Source organism: Anabrus simplex, chromosome 9 (genome assembly GCF_040414725.1).
Source record: "Anabrus simplex isolate iqAnaSimp1 chromosome 9, ASM4041472v1, whole genome shotgun sequence".
Taxonomy (NCBI): Eukaryota; Metazoa; Arthropoda; class Insecta; order Orthoptera; family Tettigoniidae; genus Anabrus; species Anabrus simplex.
In genome coordinates, this window is record NC_090273.1 from 79,579,087 (window position 1) to 79,600,430 (window position 21,344).

The 21,344-nt window shown below is 39.9% G+C and overlaps 2 protein-coding genes across 6 annotated transcripts in view; one reads left to right on the top strand and one right to left on the bottom strand.

Moving 5' to 3' along the window:
- The window catches only part of Pgm2a (phosphoglucomutase 2), a 192,279-nt gene extending 177,232 nt beyond the window's left edge, over positions 1 to 15,047 (bottom strand). For all 3 annotated transcript variants that reach the window (XM_068229280.1, XM_068229279.1, XM_068229281.1), the window contains exons 1-4: positions 14,980 to 15,047; positions 14,045 to 14,134; positions 13,221 to 13,480; positions 1,966 to 2,158 (exon numbers count right to left, since the gene is read on the bottom strand). In XM_068229280.1, coding sequence (XP_068085381.1) covers positions 1,966 to 2,158; positions 13,221 to 13,480; positions 14,045 to 14,095 — 504 coding nt within the window. In that variant the 5' untranslated portion in view covers positions 14,096 to 14,134; positions 14,980 to 15,047. The remainder of the gene's footprint in view (positions 1 to 1,965; positions 2,159 to 13,220; positions 13,481 to 14,044; positions 14,135 to 14,979) is intronic.
- Positions 14,636 to 21,344, top strand: part of LOC136880821 (START domain-containing protein 10) — a 74,410-nt gene continuing 67,701 nt past the window's right edge. The window contains exons 1-2 of one of the 3 annotated variants that reach the window (XM_067153366.2): positions 14,636 to 14,716; positions 15,203 to 15,368. In XM_067153366.2, coding sequence (XP_067009467.1) covers positions 15,213 to 15,368 — 156 coding nt within the window. In that variant the 5' untranslated portion in view covers positions 14,636 to 14,716; positions 15,203 to 15,212. Of the gene's footprint in view, positions 14,882 to 15,030; positions 15,128 to 15,202; positions 15,369 to 21,344 lie in introns of those variants that run through there. The other 2 variants (XM_067153365.2, XM_067153367.2) reach the window with 2 other exon arrangements.

Sequence of the window (21,344 nt, forward strand, 5' to 3'; positions counted from 1 at the left end):
GAAGCTCCAGCCCAATGGTTTTGAAAAAAGATGTTTAAAGCTGATAATATTATTATGACAGCTACAGAATCAGGGAAAATGTGAAAGGGAGAGTTAAAACAGTGGTTTAGAGAAGTCTTCTTTTCTTGACTCCTGGACCATGTCATATACTAATACAGCTTGGCTTCAGGACATTCCACCAAGAAAAACCATTCGGTTACTTCAAACTCCTGCCCTTATCACTGGAAAAATCCAACCCATGGACAAGTTCTCCTTCTGACAATGGAAATCTTTATACCACAGACTGTCAGAGCTTATCTTTCTTTCTTTATTCGAATCAGAAGTACAATAGAATAATACTACATTTAAAAGAAACAAACTATATAAACAAATATATACAAGTAAAAGGTCTACAACAATATATGTCATACAGATGTCACACCGATTCGGCCCAAAATTTGGCCACTTCAAGGGCATTTGGATTGGCCAGCACCAAGTCTTCCATTGTGCAGTTTGATGGACACAAGGGACAACATAGCAGGTGTTCAGTTGTCTGAAATTCACCACAGTCACAAAAGGCCGTATCGATGGGGAATGATATCTCATCAAAATGTTAATACTGAACTTTACCACAAAGAACTTCTTAAATTACAGTGTTTCATTTATTCTCAGTTCTATCTCCAAGATTCCAGAACATTATAAAATATTTCTGGTTTGTTAGGAAATATGTAACAGAGTGACCTTCTGAGTCTGTAGTGTCCATTAAATACTGCCAGGAAATAAAAAATAAAATATGCGAGGAACAGTGTGGCAATGAAGTGCTTATTCGTTGTGCACATCAAAAAGACTCGTGTTTCAAACATTCCAACACTACTTTTTTTTTTTTTCCACCCCTCAAAGCAGTAGTCTTTAAATCACATGCAGCAAAAGACTATATCTCCAGCTCAGCTGATTGGAGTGTACCTCTTCATTACGTGGCTCTCCCGTAGGGATTTCCAACCATGCTACACTACTTGTGTAACATCAAGGATTCCAACTTCGATTTTGAGATGTTGCAGTGGAAAAGAGCAGCTCTTTTCTTGCATGTGGTCTTCATACATCATGCGGTATCTACCATCAAAATGAGAGTTGGGTTTCAACATGATAACTTTTTATATTTCCCTCATAAGCATATCTAGATTCCTTGAATTGATGAATGTGGAAACAAAAAGTGATGAAAACTTATCTCAAAGCTCTTACTAAATTAATAAGCAACTGTTACAGGAATGTTGAAAAGATTACAAGGACACAGGATTAACTACACAGCAACTCAGAATCATTTTTATTTCTTGCTTATTCACTTACATCTACTCATTAATCTAATTTGGGATTTGTGCAATAGAGAAGAAATAAAATAAACTTGAAATACTTCAAGAAAGGGCCATAAGATTCATTTACAAATACAACTTTATGAAACGCTCCATTGAGATATACAGGGACATGAACATCTTACCTGTCAGGATGCATAAGACATACTCGGGCACTACTCATGTACAAATTTAAAAATGTTATGATCTCATTAAACACAAAAATTAGGTACAAGAAAGACATTCATAACTATCAAACTAGGACAATAGGTCAGATATACATTCAGGGTATGGAATAAAAAGTACAGCATATTTTGCCGCAGCATCATAAAACAGTCTGCTAACTGAGTTACGGAGTATTAAAAAAAATTCACTATTTAAGAAATCTGTTTTTAGATATTTGTTACAAAAATATATAGAAATGTATTATTTTTGCCACAGTTAAATATAATTGCTAATTATCTCCAGTGTACTGCCAACATTGTTGTGATCAACATATATTAAGAATATTAAACATTTTTACCATTAATTATAAAGCCAAAACTGTAAAGGGTAGTACCTCCCTCGAGCTAATAGCTCATTGGGACAATACTCAGCATATACTGTATAAATAATTATATAAGAATAGAAAGAACCTCACCTGAGCTCCATTGTTCCAGTAAACTTTATAGCCATTATCATCTTTTGGGTTATGTGAGGCTGTTACCATCACCCCACACACACATTTGAAATGGAGCAATGCAAATGGCACAAATGGTGTAGGGCACACTTGAGAATAGAGGTAGACTGGAATGCCTTTGTTAATGAAGATGGCTGCTGTTAACTCTGCAAATCTAGAAGGTTAGTGTGTCAAATTAGAACATTACATATAGCAAGTTTTGAGAAAACAAAAAATATTCTACACCACTATTGATTTTACTCTTAGGCTTCCTTCCAGATGGGACCATGCTATTGTTTTATGTACCTTATATACAGATTACCAACGTTTTGAATACACTGCAGTTATTTTTATAAAGGTGACAGATGTACCCAACTCAATCCAATGTAATCAGTCTCCCCAGGCACCTAAAATCAACTACAAAGGTGTCCACAGTGCCTCTTATATCACATCTCCACTCCCATGCTCCAGCAAATCCCAAGGAAATAATAATAATAATAATAATAATAATAATAATAATAATAATAATAATAATAATAATAATAATAATAATAATAATAATAATAATAATAATAATAATAATAATAATAATAATAATAATAATAATAATAATAATAATAATAATAATAACAACAACAACAACAACAACATACATTATCATTATAGACTGTTATGCATTTTATCGTTCAGTCTGCAAGCCTCTGTGAATTCAATCAATCAATCAATCAATCAATCAATCAATCAATCAATCAATCAATCAATCAATCAATCAATCAAACAATCAATCAATCAATCAATCAGTCAGTCACTACTGATCTGCATTTAGGGTAGTCGCCCAGGTGGCAGATTCCCTATCTGTTGTTTTCCTAGCCTTTTCTTAAATGATCGCAAAGAAATTGGAAAATTATTGAACATTTCCCTTGGTAAGTTATTCCAATCCCTAACTCCCCTTCCTATAAACGAATATTTGCCCCAATTTGTCCTCTTGACTTCCAACTTTATTTTATATTGTGATCTTTCCTACTTTTAAAGACACCACTCAAACTTATTTGTCTACTGATGTCCTCCTACGCCATCTCTCCTCTGACAGCTCGGAACATAACAATTTAATCGAGCAGCTCGTCTCCTTTCTCCCTAATCTTCCCAGCCCAACTTTGCAACATTTTTGTAACGCTACTCTTTTGTCGGAAATCACCCAGAACAAATCGAGCTGCTTTTCTTTGGATTTTTTCCAGTTCTTGAATCAACTAATCCTGGTGAGGGTCGCATACACTGGAACCATACTCTAGTTGGGGTCTTACCAGAGACTTATATGCCCTCTCCTTTACATCCTTACTACAACCCCCAAATACCCTTATGACCATGTGCAGAGATCTGTACCCTTTATTAACAATCATATTTATATGATTACCTCAATGAAGGTCTTTTCTTATATTAACACCTAGGTACTTACAATGATCCCCAAAAGGAACTTTCACCCCATCAACGCAGTAATTAATACTGAGAGGACTTTTCCTATTTGTGAAACTCACAACCTGAATTTCAGCCCCGTTTATCATCATACCATTGTCCAGCGTCCATCTCACAACACTATCGAGGTCACCCTGCAGCCGCTCACAATCTTGTAACTTATTTATTATTCTGTACAGAATAACATCATCTGCAAACAGCCTTATCTCTGATTCCATTTCTTTACACATATCGTAGATATATATAAGAAAACATAAAGGTCCAATAATACTGCCTTGAGGAATTCCCCTCTTAATTATTACAGGGTCAGATAAAGCTTTGTCCACTCTAATTCTCTGAGTTCTATTTTCTAGAAATATAGCCACCCATTCAATCACTCTTTTTTCTAGTCCAATTGCACTCATTTTTGCCAGTAGTCTTCCATGATCTACCCTATCAAATGCCTTAGATAGGTCAATTGCAATACAGTCCATTTGGTCTCCTGAATCCAGAATAACTGCTATATCTTGCTGAAATCCTACAAGCTGAGCTTCAGTCGAATAACCTTTCCTAAATCCAAACTGCCTTCTGTCAAACCAGTTATTAATTCTGCAAACATGTCTAATATAATCAGAAAGAATGTTTTCTCAAAGCTTACATACAATGCATGTCAAACTGACTGGCCTGTAATTTTCAGCTTTATGTGTATCACCCTTTCCTTTATACACAGGGGCTACTATAGCAACTCTCCATTCATTTGGTATAGCTCTTTCAACCAAACAATAATCAAATAAGTATTTCAGATATGGTACTATATCCCAACCCACTGCCTTTAGTATATCCCCAGAAATGTTATCAATTCCAGCTGCTTTTCTAGCTTTCAACTTTTGTATCTTACTGTAAATGTAATTGTTATCATAGGTAAATTTTAATACTTCTTTAGTGTTACTCACATCTCCTATCTGGACATTATCCTTGTAACCAACAATCTTTACATACTGCTGACTGAATACTTCTGCCTTTTGAAGATCCTCGCATACACACTCCCCTTGTTCATTAATGATTCCTGGAATGTCCTTCTTTGAACCTGTTTCTGCCTTAACTCTTCCATTTTTCACTAAAATTTGTATGCCCACCAATTATGCTTGCTATCATGTTATCCTTAGCTGACTTCTTTGCTAGATTCAATTTCCTGGCAAGTTCCTTCAATTTCTCCTTACTTCCATAACCATTTCTAACTCTATTTCTTTCCAGTCTGCACCTCCTTCTTAGTCTCTTCACTTCTCTGTTATAATATAGTGGATCCTTACCATTCCTTACCACCTTTAAAGGAACAAACCTATTTTCACATTCCTCAACAATTGCTTTAAACCCATCCCAGGGTCTGTTTACATTTTTATTTACCATTTTCCAGCGATCATAGTTACTTTTTAAAAACTCCCTCATGCCTGTTTTATCAGCCATATGGTAATGCCTAATAGTCGTAATTTTAATACCTTCCTTTCTTTCACATTTATTTTTAACTACGACAAAAACAGCTTTGTGATGACTAATACCATCTATTACTTTGGTTTCTCTATAGAGCTCATCTGGTTTTATCAGCACCACATCCAAAATATTCTTTCCACTAGTTGGTTCCATCACTTTCTGAATCAGATGCCCTTCCCATATTAACTTATTTGCCATTTGTTTACTAAACGTCGCCACAATCCTCGATTGCAACTAGTGTTGTGGCCTCATTTTGTTCTATACCTCTTATCTTTAAATCGTTAGAAACCGAGTCTAACCATCGTCGTCTTGGTCTACCTCTACTTCTCTTACCCTCCATAACAGAGTCCATTATTCTCCTAGGTAACCTATCCTCCTCCATTCGCCTCACATGACCCCACCACCGAAGCCAGTTTATGTGTACAGCTTCATCCAATGCCAGTAAATCTACCAATATAAGGCTGACATATCTGAGCACCTTCAAGTACCACTATACTGAGCCACGATCGAACCTGCCAAGTTGGGGTCAGAAGCCACTCAGCCGGGCAAGGACATCTTTGGAACATCCTGATCACTAACTACAATAGCTACACTACTGCAGGAAGAATGGTCTGCCATTTTCCTAGAGATGTTCTGACACCTGGCACACAGTCTTCCCCCAGCAGTCAGATGGGTAATTTCCATTACTGTTCTGTAACTTGATGGAGGGTTCTAATGGTCTGTCCTGCATACTGGAAATTTGTGTAGCCTACAATAAGTATCCAATAATTGCTTTTGTCGTAACCTTCCTCTACATTCATATTGTTCAGGAGTTTGTTTATTGATGCTTGTTGTTTTAAGGGGCCTAACATCGAAGGTCATCGGTCCCCAGTATTTCTACAGCCTATAGGATCTTTCTTTCAAGATCTTAGTTTGGTTAAAACAAAAAAATTGCAGTTTATTTTGGAGAAAGGCTACAAAACTAGCAATTCTTTGTTCTCTATTATTTTTCTATGTATCAGTGGTAGAGTTGGCATTTATTTGGATTCCAAGATCTCAGATTCTTTTCTTTTCTTTTTTTTCCAAGTTTATGTCGCATTGACACAGATAGGTCTTATGGTGACGATGGGACAGAAAAGGGCTAAAAGTGGGAAGGAAGCGGCCGTGGTCTTAAGGTACAGCCCCAGCATTTGCCGGGTGTTAAAATGGGGAAACCACAGAAAAGCATCTTCAGGGCTGCCGACAGCGGGGTTTGAACCCACTATCTCCTGAATAGTGGATACTGGCTGCACATAAGCGATTGCAACTATCGAGCTCAGAAGATCTCAGGTTCAAACCCAGCAGGTGTAGTTAGACTTTTGAAGGGCAGAAAAAAGTCCATTTGATGCTTCGTATCATATGATGCCAGCAGGTAAAAGAACTCTGGTGTGACATTTAGTGCTTATCCAACAAAATTAATTAAAACCTAACAATAGATCACCCAAGAGAGTTCCAGTTTACTTTGCCCAGAACAAAATGAAACGTTGAAACTGAGATGCAGGCAGCCTAAAGGCAACAAATTAAAATGCCTGCACATGGTAGATGAGGGGCAGTCAAATGAAAACCTAACACCCGCTATATGACCATGGAATAGTTTTATTCAAAAGTAATTACTGAAAGCGTTAAAAGCATCTAGGAGACTAGATGATCAATTCCAGTTTTGTAGAAAGAGGTATGTCACTGATGGATCCACAACCGCACTCACTCTTGCACTTTCTCCTCTGAATGAAACCAAATAACAATAGATCACCCAAGAGAGTTCCAGTTTACCTTGCCCAGAGCAAAATGAAACGTTGAAACTGACATGCAGGCAGCCTACAGGCGACAAATTAAAATGCCTGCACATGGTAGATTAGGTCATATGTTATTATATAAGGGGCAGTTAAATGAAAACCTAACACCCGCTACGTGACCATGGAATGGTTTTATTCAAAAGTACACTGACTGACAGAGCAAATGCAACACCAAGAAGGAGTGGTCAGAACTTTATGCCAATTGCAGGGTAGACTGACGTCACTGAGGTATGCTCATGATGTGAAATGCGCCGCTGTGCTGCGCACGTAGCGAACGATAAATGGGACACGGCGTTGGCGAATGGCCCACTTCGTACCGTGATTTCTCAGCCGACAGTCATTGTAGAACGTGTTGTCGTGTGCCACAGGACACGTGTATAGCTAAGAATGCCAGGCCGCCGTCAACGGAGGCATTTCCAGCAGACAGACGACTTTATGAGGGGTATGGTGATCGGGCTGAGAAGGGCAGGTTGGTCGCTTCGTCAAATTGCAGCCGATACCCATAGGGATGTGTCCACGGTGCAGCGCCTGTGGCGAAGATGGTTGGCGCAGGGACATATGGCACGTGTGAGGGGTCCAGGCGCAGCCCGAGTGACGTCAGCACGAGAGGATCGGCGCATCCGCCGCCAAGCGGTGGCAGCCTCGCACGCCACGTCAACCGCCATTCTTCAGCATGTGCAAGACACCCTGGCTGTTCCAATATCGACCAGAACAATTTCCCGTCGATTGGTTGAAGGAGGCCTGCACTCCCGGCGTCCACTCAGAAGACTACCATTGACTCCACAGCATAGACGTGCACGCCTGGCATGGTGCCGGGCTAGAGCGACTTGGATGAGGGAATGGCGGAACGTCGTGTTCTCCGATGAGTCACGCTTCTGTTCTGTCAGTGATAGTCACCGCAGACGAGTGTGGCGTCGGCGTGGAGAAAGGTCAAATCCGGCAGTAACTGTGGAGCGCCCTACCGCTAGACAACGCGGCATCATGGTTTGGGGCGCTATTGCGTATGATTCCACGTCACCTCTAGTGCGTATTCAAGGCACGTTAAATGCCCACCGCTACGTGCAGCATGTGCTGCGGCCGGTGGCACTCCCGTACCTTCAGGGGCTGCCCAATGCTCTGTTTCAGCAGGATAATGCCCGCCCACACACTGCTCGCATCTCACAACAGGCTCTACGAGGTGTACAGATGCTTCCGTGGCCAGCGTACTCTCCGGATCTCTCACCAATCGAACACGTGTGGGATCTCATTGGACGCCGTTTGCAAACTCTGCCCCAGCCTCGTACGGATGACCAACTGTGGCAAATGGTTGACAGAGAATGGAGAACCATCCCTCAGGACACCATCCGCACTCTTATTGATTCTGTACCTCGACGTGTTTCTGCGTGCATCGCCGCTCGCGGTGGTCCTACATCCTACTGAGTCGATGCCGTGCGCATTGTGTAACCTGCATATCGGTTTGAAATAAACATCAATTATTCGTCCGTGCCGTCTCTATTTTTTCCCCAACTTTCATCCCTTTCGAACCACTCCTCCTTGGTGTTGCATTGTCACTGTCAGTCAGTGTAATTACTGAAAGCGTCAATATAGTTATCCCACTAGGAGACTAGATGATCAATTCTAGTTTTGTAGAAAGAGGTATGTCACTGAGGGATCCACAACCGCACCCACTCTTGCACTTCCTCATCCGAATGAAACCGACATCCACGAATATCTTTCTTCAGGTCGCCAAAAGTATGAAAATCACAAGGTGAAAGCCTGTACGAAGGATGCTGAAGTGTTTCCCAACCAAATCGCTGAAGTGTAGGCTTAGCCAGATTGGAAGTATTAGGGCGACATTATCATGCAACAGGATGACTCCATCTGACAGCCTTCCAGGGCATTTTGACTTTATGGCGCGCTGAAGTTTCTGCAAATTTTCTTCATAACACTCCACATTGACTGTGATTCCATGCTCAAGAAAATTGACAAGCAGAGAGCCATTGTAGTCAAAAGAAGATGGTCGTCATGACTTTACCAGAACTTGTGTGAACAACTTTGGATTTCTTTGGCAGGAGAGGATTGTGATGTTTCCACTGTTCGATTTGCCATCTGCTCTTGAACTTGAAATAGTGGCACCATGTTTTGTCCCCTGTGACGATACAGGAGAGAAATGCATACTCTTCCTCGTGGTACCACTGCAGATGACTCAGACATGACACCATTTTGTCAATCTGTTGTCCCTCCGTCAGTTGATGCGGAACCCACTGCACACAAATTTTGCAGAAATGCAATTCCTAATGGAATGCACGGAGCCATGGCTATTGCCGACCTGAACACAAATTTCTTCCTCCGTGATTTGTTGGTTTTCCCGGATAAGGCCATCAATCCGATCTATCATATCAGGATTAATGGCTCAATGGGCCTGTCCTGGGCGTGCATCGTCTTACAGTGATGTGCGTCCTTCTCGGAATTTTCTATGCCACTCGTGCACACTTGTCCTGGACATGCAGTGTTCACTGTACATAGAGATATGTGATGATAAGTTTAAGAGTACTCCAGCACAGGCACCAGAAAACGAACCAGATTTCTCTGATCTTTGTTTGCCTCCATTTCTACAGCTGGAGGAACAAACTAGACCAGTCCACGCACTAACAAAGACACAACTCAACAAGTGAGTGCACCTGTGAGTTGTTACTATGCAGTTCTCCTACCAGAGCGATGGCAGTATCGATACGTAACAACAGTGTTGCCACCTTTTGCACGGGATGTGTGTTATGGTGGGTGTTTGTTTTTCATTTGACTGCCCCTTCTAATCATCATAATTTTACAGTTCCAGTTTCCCGGGTACTGTTGGCGAGCCTCTTCCAGTCTGTCTTATTAAGATACGTTCTGTTGTTAATGATGTCCACCAGTGTCCTTCCCCGATCTGCAATGTCCATCTGTATGATGTCCATCCAGTGAGTTCTTGGTCTTCCCACCATCCGTTTCCCTGCTACATATCTCTCCAAGTTAACATATGCTGTCTTTGTTGGCTCCATCCTCATTACATGCCCAAACCACCTCAGTCTGGACATGCTGACCCAATCTAACAATGATGTAACAATCCTAGCTTCCTTCCTAACCACATCATTCCTTAACTTGTCCATTAAACACTGCCAGGAAATGAAAAATATAATGTGTGTGTGAAAAACTTGTTGGCTTAAGATAATAAAGGTTTAGAAAATTCATATTGATCGATAAAACTATTGATTCAATTCAGATTTCATATTAATTCAGTTGGCAGTTTTACAGGACGATATAGATGCCGATTCCCAAAGGGAACCTGAAATACCTGTCCCGAATGAGTAAATTCATAATACCAATATAAATGGTCCATTTGTATTAGTTTTACAGGAATCGGGAGAGCTCCCTCCTTACTCCTCACCCCTGTAAAACCAGGTATCATTAAAAGTTTTGCATACTATACATACATATGTACATCTTCATCATTGACTGTTCGCCTTTCAGCATTCAGTCTGCAAGCCTCTATGAATTAACTACTCTTCTCCACAATCTCCTCTCCCCAACTAACTCTGTGACCTCATTTAGTTCCACACCTTTTATCATTAAATTATTAAATACAGAGTCTAACCATCTTCACCACGTTCTTCCTCTACTCATCTAACTGTCCATGGCTGAGTTCATAATTCTGTTCGTAAGCAGTCCTCCATCTGCCTCACATAATTCCATCATCACAGCTGGTTTACATATACAGGTTCATCCATCGAGTTCATTCCTAACTTAGCCTTTATCTCATCATTCCGAATGTCCTCCTGTCAGTGTTCCCACCTGTTTGTACCAGTGATCATTCTCGCTACTTTCATGTCCATTATTACTTCCAACTTACGAACAAAACATCCTGAGTCCAGCCAGCTTTTAAAAGACCGATATAAAGCTTCTTACAAAATACTGTTGATCACAACTGCAAGGTCACTGCATTAGCTTTGGTGCTCCTTGATTCAATTTTGCTTACTTATATTTTTACAATTTATTTTACGTCGCACCGACACAGATAGGTCTTATGGCGACGACGCGATAGGTAAGGCCTAGGAGTGGGAAGGAAGTGGCCATGGCCTTAATTAAGGTACAGACCCAGCATTTCCCTGGTGTGAAAATAGGAAACCATGGAAAACCATCTTCAGGGCTGCTGACAGTGGGATTCTAACCCACTATCTCCCAGATGCAAGCTCACAGCTACGTGCCTCTAACTGCACGGCCAACTCACCCGGTAATTTTGCTTATTATACTACCATCTTCGGTGAATACACATCTTAATACTTGAAATGATCTATCTGCTCTAGTTTCATCTTTCCTATCCGGCATTCAATACTCTTAGGTCTTTTCTTCTATGGACATCACTTTAATCTTGTAGCCTACATGGTTACTTTCACATGATACTTGTTGCACCTCCTTTCGCTTTCAGCACAGTCTGCCATTAAGACCAAGTCATCGGCATAGGCCAAACTGCTTACTACATTTCCACCCAAGTGAATCCCTTCTTGCCATTTAATACATATCAGTACATGTAAATCCATGTATACTTATTCTTCTGCGTTCTATATCCGACTATCTGCCAGGTTAGGTAATGGACCAGTGAGCACCACCTCTACTTGTTCTTCCACCATTCTTCTCTAAACACTCTGGACCACTTCTTACATCTACTCTCCAATGCTTCCTCTACTTCATTATCCACTCCTTCCTTGGTTTCCCCCTTGGTCTTGTTCCAATCATCTTCCATTCCATCACTGCTCTACGGGTCCTTATTATTTCCATTCTGCCAACGTGGCCAAACCACATCAGTCAACTAGTCCCTATTCTACTTTCTAACTGATGTATCCACACCCTTTCCCATATTTCTGTGTTCCTTATAATGTTCTTCATGTATACTATGAACAACAATGGTGAAAGATTACAGTCTTGTCTAACCCCAGTAATTGCTTTGAACCCAGAACTCATTCTGCCATTAATTCTTCCTGCAGCTCATAAGTGCTTTTGACCAGTAGCGGCAAATGGGGGTGGGGGTGGGGGTGTGAGGAGGCAAACCTTGTTGTCTATCACCTAATTAATTTCCTCTAATTTCTTTGAATATTACTTAGCGTAAATAAGCACAAAATGTCATTCAACGCAGCTAACCAATTCATACAGTGCCATAGCAAATAGTGGAGACTCGTGCAACAGCATGCAAAAGTGCGATTACTACCCAATGGCACAAAACTTTAATTGCGAGTCCATGTGCTGCAGCCTGAGAGAGAGGAGAAGAATTTTCACTTTGAAGTGTTCACATCAGCTCTTTGCAACAATGCTGGGGTGACAAGGCTTTATTTCGCTCCAAATCGCCCATCAATAGTTACCCCTCAATTACCTTCCTTCCCCCACTAACCCCCCCAAGTTCGGGGCTTCGCGCAGGTTTGTGCCATCAGCTATTAATCGCACTTTTAGCGTATTCTGTGAGGAAGGGAAACAGGGGTATATTTTTGCCGAAGTCATGCCGCGCACATTCGTCAGTCTGGCAGTCTCACTCACTCACTCAATGTGCTGGTGTAGTTCTATCCAGTGTTGTTACTTTCTTACTATCCGCCTCCGTAGCGTAAGGGTTATTAGCTGCCATCCTCCGAGGCTCAGGTTCGATTCCTGGTACTGCCAGAAATTTAAGAATAGCAGAAGGGCTGGTATGTGGTTGAAATAGTTCATACAGCTCACCTCCAATGGGAGTGTGCCTGGAAAGAGCTGCACCACCTTAGGATGAGGACATGAATTTGAATTTTTTAATTTCTTACTGTGCAGTAATATTTGTAATGTTATTGTTCTTTTGGTGAAAGTTTTTTGTTTAGTATTGAATCAAAATCTCAAAAATTTACTGTCACCACAGTTAAGTTGGTAAACTACCAACCCTTACCTCTCTGTCGAAATTCATTCAGACAGCATCTTCTTCTTTTTTTCAATTTTGTTGTCTACCTCCATTCCCCCAATATATCCTGCAGAATCCCGGTACTTCTTGTTGTCTATAAATTTTTCTGCTCACCCACTTCTAATTCCCAATTGCCACTACTGCCTTTGACTGTCAGTAATATTCCATAATTCCTCAGTTCAGCTATGGTAACATCTTTTCCCTTGGTAGGCCTACTCTGTTATATGCTTTCTGTAGATCCACAAAACATAAAGATAATTATCTATCCCTCTCATAGCATTTTTCAATTACTTAATATAAAGTGAAAATGTGGTCCTGACAGCCTCTCTGTGATCTGAATAATTATATACTGGTAAAGCCTATAATAATGTGGAAGAAACAAGCATTCTTGTGGTGCAATGATATTACTTCAGTGTTATCTGAGATTACCCTCCACATACAAACAAACTCACGAGCATTTTCTTTGTATAATATTAGTATAGATTATAACCTGTGTTCAGTGAGTTACAACACAATAACAGACACTGCTTCTGCATTGCATTATTCTCAAGGAAATTTCTTACCTTTTACTGTTATAACGTCCATCATATCCAACAACTACACCAAGTTCTTCGGCGTCTGACCCGAAAACCTCATCTACGTACGAGGCAAGTCCTTGACTTGTTTGGACAATTACAAGATCATTCATTTGTGAGTAACCTGGACCCATTCTTCCTCGAAGTCCAGCAGTACCAAACTCAAGACGAGACATGAGAAGTTTTTCAAGTAAAACTGTATTTCCTTCATCTCTCAGTGCTGTGATTTCTCTGATGGTATGTTCATTCTAGTAAAAAGAAAATGTTGTACAGTACATGAGATATGGACATTCATTCTATTGAATTTCACATGTGTAACTAAACATATCAATATACAAATGTATTAACCGAAAATAACACTATGTATGTTCAGTCCGTCAGCACTAACGCTGGTGGGATCTTCAACAGCTCTGCCATCAGCTGTCATAGATGGCCTAGGCATCACTGAACAGGCGTCTAGGGAAATGAGGAGTGAGGTAGTTTCCCGTTGCTTTCCTCACCGAGCCAGAGTTGCTATTACATATCATTCTGCCAAGCCCACTGAAATGTATACACCAACCGACCCTATGAGCAACATTTTCACACCATTCATAGCAGGGACTGGCTGCATAAGGATTGGCAATACTAGCATCGCTCATACCTCAGTCACTTTCATATTGTCAAAGCCAAGGATAAGACAGAGACAGATCTATAAAAGTAACAAAATTGCTCTAGCCTATACCAGAAGACATAGTGCACTGTACACACTAGGTCCTGCCAGCAAAGGCAAAAAAAAAAAAAAAAAACTTTAGTGTAGGTATATAAATAATTACCTTATCCCAGTTCAGCCATTCCTCAATTTTCAACTCCAATGTGTCTGACATGATTAGGCAATAGTGACTGTTATGATGATGATGATAGGCCTGAAAATAAAGGTATAAATTAAGGACACATTCTTCCCATATTTCTCCCAGAAGTCTCCCCTGCAGCTGCCATGTGCTTAAAGTAGTCTAGATTAGTTTTCTATAAAATAATTGTGAAGCACTTAGGCCCAGTTGGTTTAAATGCCTACTGATATGAAGAAGGAAATGGAATCCTTTTTTTATATATAGATAATGTTTGACAGAAAAATAAATACAAAACTTCTTCTCAAGAAAATTCAATAGGATATGGCTGTATATGCTTCATACTGATAAGTCTAAAGCAGATTCGCTACAGACGTCAATCAGTTGACCCCAAGATATGACCCCTAACATTATTCTCACAATGAGGAAATTTTCGCAAATTGGGTTTCATAGCAAAATATATATTTTATTTCAATGATAAAATGCATGGTTTCAGACGCGTTATCACTTGGCTGATCCCAAGAATAAGCCGAATGATAAGTATTTACACGTCACAAAGTAAGGTAACCTTGAGTATAGCAGGTGTTAAAGAGTGGCCAGTTCTTAAGTGCCTTACAAGTGGTTTGTGAGACAACTAAACTGCTTATAATTTGTGTAAAGGTTAATATTACACAGTTCAGCATAATATATTCCACAACAACACATTTACGGCATACAATTCCACTTTACCGATTGATCGGCGATTCATTGTCTGAAAGAAAAATACTGTATGTGTGCAAAGTAAAGATACTAGGAAAAGATACCAGATAAATTGTAAAGCGGAGGGTGTGTTCCTTGTTTTTCTAATACCTCAGTTATTTGTTTTACTTTTTAAAGAGATCTTCCAAACAATAATTTGCAAAAGATTATATATATATATACACCTCTCGTTGCGCAATTAGTTACGCCTACTACCACATTGATCAGCTGTTGCCTCTGTATGACATATTCGTGTCAAACACTGCAGTTGTACCTAACCTACATAAATCACTTAAGCACGAATAATCAACTACAGTAGAGCTGATTGTGACTGTAGGTAGTTCATCATGATTTTAAAAATACTATGCATCAGAATGAAATAATAGACTGATTTTGTCCCCATTTCAGATCGTGCCAAATGGACGTTGGCATAGTGAAAGTTGCAGAAGACAAGGATTTTGAAAGGCTTAAACAGTTTCTTGACAATCACGATGGGTGGAAAATGGAATATACTAAGGATGAAACTAAAGTGTGGGCCAAATCTGTCCAAGACACGAACTTCAAAATGATAAAGGTAATTATTACGGTACTCTACGTTTCCCTAACCTCACTGAAACACTTCATCATTTTATTTTGAACGTATCCTATTAGAAAGTTGAGAGACCGGAAGTATTTTCCATTATTACTATTATTATTTTTTTGAGACTGGTCTGAATAACGAACTGAAACAATTTGCTCTTAACTGATTCTTTGTGGAATCCATTAGTTGTTTGGAACAAATATTGAGTTAAAAACTTCAAGCTTTTTAGGCTTTTTCAATCATGAAATTGCCAGCGTTTCGTCCCAGTGTAGCAGAGGGCTCATAAGTTAGATTGCCATATCTATCCAAGATGCTGGCCCCTAGTGCACTGTCACTGCATTGTCCTACCTAGCAGGCTTGCAGTTGTGTCTCAACAATGCAGTAGCTGCCAGCTTCTTGGATAGCTGTCGTAATCCAACTGATGAGCACACTGGGGCGAAATGCTGGTAATTTCTTGATTGAAAAGGCCTAAAATGTTCGAAAGTTTTAAACTTTGCAATCGATGAAATTCAATTATGGTTTCCTTCTGGGAACTGAACTCCTGATAGACGTTGAGTTCCGTGTGCTCTAATGCAGAGGGTTAATTTGATTCTTCAAGTACTGTAACTGCAACCCAAGTTTTGTGTTGGTAGCTGTCCATGGTGCCTGGTGTCACTCAGTTAAATGCACACTGCTTCACTTTCAGAAAATGATTCTGGATTTTTTGACATATCTAATATGTTGTCTGTTTATTGGATTTTACTCCCCATGAGTGATGACTGTATAAAGAATATTACCTTGTTTCAAAACATCTGATAGAAGTAGTACAGGGAGTATAATTTAAGACTTCGTAGCAGAGTACCGAGGCATAGGAATGCAGAGAAGCGGTGGTAGGAAGTGGACATAGTCGTCTCAAGGAAGCGGGATGATTACACCTATACAAACTAAATTTAATTGAACTCGCCAGCTAAATATATGCGGAGGATAAATTAATAAATAAACTAGGAAGTGAAACTGAATTTGCCAGTATTTACAGAAGTTGTTGAAAGTGAACTCCTTGAGCTGCGATGCAAGCTTCACATCTTGGAATGAGATATCGAAACACACGTTGCAGTTTATGGATACTGATGGATGCTCAGTGTTCCTAATTGCAATTTTTAATTCTTCTGCCGTTCGAAGACTACTCCTGTGACTTTTCCTGTGAGATTTTCCCATAGATAAATTTTACAGTTGCTTAAATGAGGGGGCCATAAGTCTTTGCTGATGATCTGATCATCTTCGAGCACTTCCTGCAACTGCCGCATAGAGCTACGTGCTGTATGGACTGTAGCACCATCCTGCTGGAAATAGCCGTACCGTTTTTTTCTCCTTCAGTCAGTTTGGCAAAACATGTTTTGAGAATGTTGTGAATATATCGGTCGGAATTAATCGTGTCCTGAAAAAATATCATACCAGTAATTAGTTAGGCACTAATAGTGCATCATATACCCACCTTCACATCGTGCAGAGGTCTTGGCTGTAAACTCTGTGGGTTCTCTTTATCCCAGATCCTATTGTTCTGTGAATTGACATATCCACTGAAATGAAACCATGCTTTGTCAATCATGGAAAGAAAGTTTGGATCCACGATACCATCATGGACACTACAGGGCTTCTCTTATAAACCCAGACTGTCCAGCAGTGTTTCACTTCTCCAAGACCTAAGCAGCTGTACTGGAGGCCAGGGCCGCCTCCATCCCACTCCTAGTCGTTCCCTGTCCCGTCGTTGCATAAGACCTATCTGTGTCGTTGCGATGTAAAACTTGTAAATATATATATATATATAAAGTAAGATTGTATACACACTTAAAGCAGGGCGGCTGCACGCGACGTAAGTTGGGCTAAGGCAGCTGCTATAGCACAGAGTACAAACACTGTGCGCTCGGTGTGGCTTTATAAGAGAGCCCCTGTATTCATTAGCCAACTGCAAAATCTTATATCTTGCAATGGAATCTGTAGGTTGTATGTTATCGACTGAATGAGTCCAGTAAGGTCATAAATTGCAAGAAATCAGCTTCATTTCCCGTATGAATTTCTATTTACATTACATCAATAAAAGTAAACTTCCACCTGTTTGATACTATATATTTGCTTTAAGCAAATTAATTATTTGTAGAACATGTTTCATGCCTTAGGAACATCCTCAGCTACATAACATTGCTTAGGTGAAGTTAGGTTAGAACGTAAGTAGATATATCTTCCCTTCCCATTTTACTGCCCCACTCAGCCCTTCCCATGTATTTTAATTATTTTTATCTTTTAAATTAGTTTTGTTTTAAGCATAACAAAGGTACTTTTTAAAGATTTTTTTTTGAGAAGAAGAGAATTCTCTGTAATCTTTGTAAGTATCTTCTAACCTCTCCTGTGTGAGAGCTGTCTCCTTTGCTGTTTTTTCATATTAGTTACGGAACCAGTACTACATCATTTGTGAATGAGTTTTGCACATAACGTTTTGATGGTACTATAGGACCAGAAAACTGTTTACAGAATTTTCAAAAGCACCTTTTAACTGGTTTTTTCTTCTTCTGCCAATAACACTCGATCAAAATATTCTCTGTGCTGTGGTGTACTTAACCATCGCAATAATAACCTCACAACACACCTTAAAACTCCAATAGTTACTAGCGAACTGCTGCATCAGCTCTCAAGACTTCTTATTATGCCAAGCTTGACACTCCATATGGCACTCACTTGAGTGTTCCCATGGCAAAAGTGCGAAGTCTTAAATTATACCCCCTCTACCAGTAGCCTACATTCAGAGCTACCTTTTAGCTTTCAACCTGCATGTAAAAACTAGTCAGCAACAGAATTGAGGAGTTTCCGCTGCAAAAGTCACTGCTCCTGAGAGGCTGCATTATCAGATTTGCCCACGCTTTCATTCCGTACATTCTATTTGGTTGATACATTTCAGCATTAGTAATGAAAAGGAGAAAACAAGAGACAGATCAAGTCATAGCTTACATAATAGATAGGAACATGTAAGGGATGAACACAATGGTAGCTCAATGTGGACAGAGGAAGCAATAGAAAAAAACCACAAAAGGACAATCTGCACATCTTCATCCACTGCTGTCTTCAGGTAGATTGCCCCCTTCCTCATCAATCTCAGTTCATTCGCATCCATTCCTTTTCAGCCCCATCTGAACCTCATTTTTGCTTCCTGCCTTCATCAGGGGGGCAGGCGTTAACATTCTTCGAGGGGCCATCTTTACAGATCTTTGATATTCGTGCTGGAATTGTAGGATAATAAGAAAGCCAGATAAACATAGGAAGAGGAAAGAGACTGAGGTAAAGATGAATGTATGTGGTAAAAGGCTAGGAACACAGGACGGATACAAAAGGAGTAAAGGGTTACAACAGGATAATATAACTATTGGAAAGGAACAAACATCTTATCCACTCCACATACACTGCCATCTCCAAATAGACTCTAATTTTATGCACCCATTTCTATTTAGCCCTTGGCAAATTTATTTCTGCTTCATCAGGAAGGCTGGTATCAACAGTCATTGAGGGCCCATCATTTCAATTCTTTAGTCTTGATGTGGGATGTGTAGGATAAGAAGAAAGCCAGACAAACACAGGAAAAGGGAAGAGATATAAGATAAAAATACACAGGACAAATATAGGAGGCCACTGTACGAAAAGGAAAGGAATAAACAAGTGTCAATAAAGTAAATTATAGTTTTCTTGCCGGCCTGAGTGGCTCAGACGGTTGAGGTGCTAGCTTTCTGGCCCCAATTTGGCAGGTTCGATCCTGGCTCAGTCCAGTGGTATTTGAAGGTGCTCAGATATGTCAGCCTCATGTCAGTAGATTTACTGGCACGTAAAAGAACTCCTGAAGGACTAAGTTATGGCAGATCGGCATCTTTAAAAACTGTAAAAGTAGTTAGTGTGGTGTAAAGCCAATAGCAGTAGTATAGTTTTCTTTGACATATTGTTTATATTCATCCTGTACTGTGTTTTCAAGACTAACTACATACCTTTTAGCAGCTCTTCAAAATTTTCCCCATTGACTCGGAAATGATGCCAGTATCATCAACCTTGGGTTTTCATTTCCTGACCTCCTCAGTTTTGTGTTTTATCTCTATTGAAACATATAAAAATACTTAAGAGGTACAAGTAGGTCGCCATATCAGCTCACTTTGATGATTGTCCTTCTCTTTCATATCTTTTGATTCTTATCACAGAAGTTTGACACTTGTGCTTCCAGATAACTTTTTTTTCTATCAGGTAGATTCTTATCACTTTCCGAATCACAGAAAGCTTATAATTTAAGTGTTGGAAATGAACAAACAAGAATGAAAACCCAAAAGGACAAGCACAATCTCCACATCTTCAAATAGATTGGCTCTCTCCTCTCACCGAGCGAGTTGGCTGTGCGGTTGGGGGCGCGGAGCTGTGAGCTTGCATTCAGGAGGTAGTGGGTTTGAACCCCACTGTCAGCAGCCCTGAATATGATTTTCTGTACTTTTGCCATTTACACACCATGCAAATGCTGGGACTGTACCTTAATTAAGGCCACAGCCACTTCCTTTCCACTCCTAGCCCTTTGCTATCCCATCATCGTCATAAGACTTATCTGTCTCAGTGCAATGTAAAGTAGATACTAAAAAAAAAAAAGAGAGAGAGAGAGAGAGAGAGAGAGAGAGAGAGAAAATTACTCTCCTCGTCAATTCCAGTTCTTCTACATCCATTTCTTTTTAGCCTCCAATGAGCCCATTTCTGCTGCCCAGTTTCATTAGGACAGTAGACTTGAACACCCACTGAGGTGCCATCTTGACGAGGGAAGTGTAGGATAAGAAGAAATCCAGATAAATGCAAGAAAAGAGAAAATACAAAAAGATAAAGATGAATATAGGACTAGAAACCCAGAACAAACACACAAGGTGAAAAAGATATAAGATATAGAACAGGGCCTCGCAGGGTGCATGTACCAGTCTATTGCGCGGTGCACGGTGCAAAAGACGACTTTGCTTGGTTGACCAGAGTGCAAACCCCCACTCCTCGATTTGGAGCAATAGCGCTGCCTCTCTCTTTCCCCATGCCTGTCTCGCTCGCTCCCCCTGTCTCCCTCTTCCTCACTTGCTCCATAGCGCTCCAAATCCGAGCCAAGTTGAGCCAAACTTAGCCGACTCACCCCGAGACAACGCACTGGTCCAAGCCGAACTGAGTGGGACCGATACACCGTGCACAGGACCTATGTATCTCATTTTGCACGCATGAGATTTTGGGCATATGAGAGGCCCTGATATAGAGTACTATTCATTTTTTATAGCGTTCACCTACTTAGGCCAGAAAATTACTGAGGATTGTTGGAACATGACGGAAATCAAGAGCTAGATAGCTCAAGTAAAGTTTGCTTTTATTCAGAACACTGGACTACCAACAGGCTCAGCCTCCACCTTCGTAATATAACATTATTTTTAAGTAATTAAATGTGCTTGTTGTATTTTTGTAATATTGAGTCTTGTATTAAGGTCCCTATGACAGGACGAAACATATAATCCTAAGATAAAATAATGTATAAATGAAATGTGTAATACAGATTGTGTTGAATTGGGCAGACCTTCTCATTTGATTATTTGAGATAAGTTTATATTCAAGATGTTTCACAATACTTAATTAGGTGATACACAGGAAACTTCAAAAATAGAATGAACATTTTATTGCATTTATTCCAATTACAAACCTTTTAACATTCCAAGGACTACAGATCCATATTAAACATTCCACTATTTTTAGCGCATAACATTATGATTTTGCTCTCATGAAGCTTTTGGTTGAATAGAATATTTTAATGTACTACTCATGGTCTTCTGTTGTAATTTTATTTATTTTTAAGAAAAAGTGCAGTTCGTTTATTTTAATATACAAAGTAATTGAGGATGGCCCTTTGGGAAGAAGTAACGGTTATCAAATGTTGAGGCCAGGTGCTTCTCTAGACCTGAG